Below are 1,181 nucleotides of genomic sequence, written 5' to 3' on the forward strand. Positions count from 1 at the left end.
TCTCATGGGACAATGAACGACATGTACTTGCGTACGATATGTTCACTGTCATTGTATTGAAGCAGTATCAGTCTCAGTAGGCTACCCTTCCGTTCGTGATATGACGAATATTTTCCCCGAGTTCATTACTTCACATGTACGCCCGATATACGGTACAGTCTGTAGAGAACGTCAATGGCCCTATGCGGCTCGCACTGTGGCAAGACCTTCTCGAACCAGGGCATGCAGACCTGCATCGAAATCCATCAATATTGGAGTTTCACCCGTTCCTCGTGAAGTAGCGTAATACTCTGTGAAAACCCCAATATTCGCGGCAGTCGTAAAATATATTTTGCATAAAAATATTTTTTCTGCGTAAAATAATATTTTATTATTATTAGTATTTTTTATTTCACAGGTGATACTCCTACGAGCAACTTTCCCCCACTACTACTACCTTCAGCCCGTTTCGTGTACGCAGGTCCACCAGATACCGCAACACGCGCCACGTTTTCACAGGGCTGTCGGCGATCCGCGGAAAAACCTCAACGGAAGGCAATAAAGTGAATAACATGAACAACACACCTGTGTATCGAGCTTAGTAATAAAATCTTTAAAATCTCGACTGCCCCTCTTGAAATCACCGAAGTTGGCCAAATGCGTTAACGCGTGACATGCGTCCCCGTACGACAACGGAATCGCAGTCTTACTCACAAGAGTTAGAACTTCTGGACCTGAGAAAAATCAATTCAAAAAATTCGCGACAAATATTTTCCCTCCTAACAAGACTAATATTCATGTGCAAACTAATATAGTAGGGCTCTTCGTCACCGCCCATTATTACCATTTTTGCACTGCTGGAACGCATCCCCGAAAACCGACTTCAACGGCGGCAGAGGTACTTTAACACTGGGCATCTGGTGAGGTTGTCATACTCGAGAAAAGTCCCACAGAGGCCACTACTTCCAGCTCTGTGGTAACCAAACAAAAGCAAGGGCATGAGAAATAACTTGTCACTATCAAAGTCGTTACTAAATGTACAACACACAGGTACGCGTCGTATCCTGCGGCACGCTCCTGAGATTCGTTTGCTACAGTGTTCTGCATCATAGCTACCGTGCGGTGAACACTCCCTAACAAGCTACCATGTAGGAACAGTACTTGTGGTAGTAGTAGTAGTAGTAGTAGTAGTAGTAGTACTC

General features: G+C 44.5%; 1 protein-coding gene across 1 annotated transcript; it reads right to left on the reverse strand.

Annotated features, from left to right (window-relative positions):
• Positions 1-125: 125 nt before the first annotated feature.
• On the reverse strand, positions 126-896 carry Pmar_PMAR012966 (hypothetical protein; the record flags this gene model as incomplete). The annotated part of the gene is made up of 3 exons (XM_002776187.1): positions 126-230; positions 565-713; positions 824-896. The coding sequence occupies 3 exons, from the start codon at positions 894-896 to the stop codon at positions 126-128; spliced, it is 327 nt and encodes a 108-aa protein (XP_002776233.1).
• Positions 897-1,181: the final 285 nt, after the last annotated feature.

The sequence above is a fragment of the Perkinsus marinus genome, assembly GCF_000006405.1.
Source record: "Perkinsus marinus ATCC 50983 genomic scaffold scf_1104296953942, whole genome shotgun sequence".
NCBI lineage: Eukaryota > Perkinsozoa > Perkinsida > Perkinsidae > Perkinsus > Perkinsus marinus.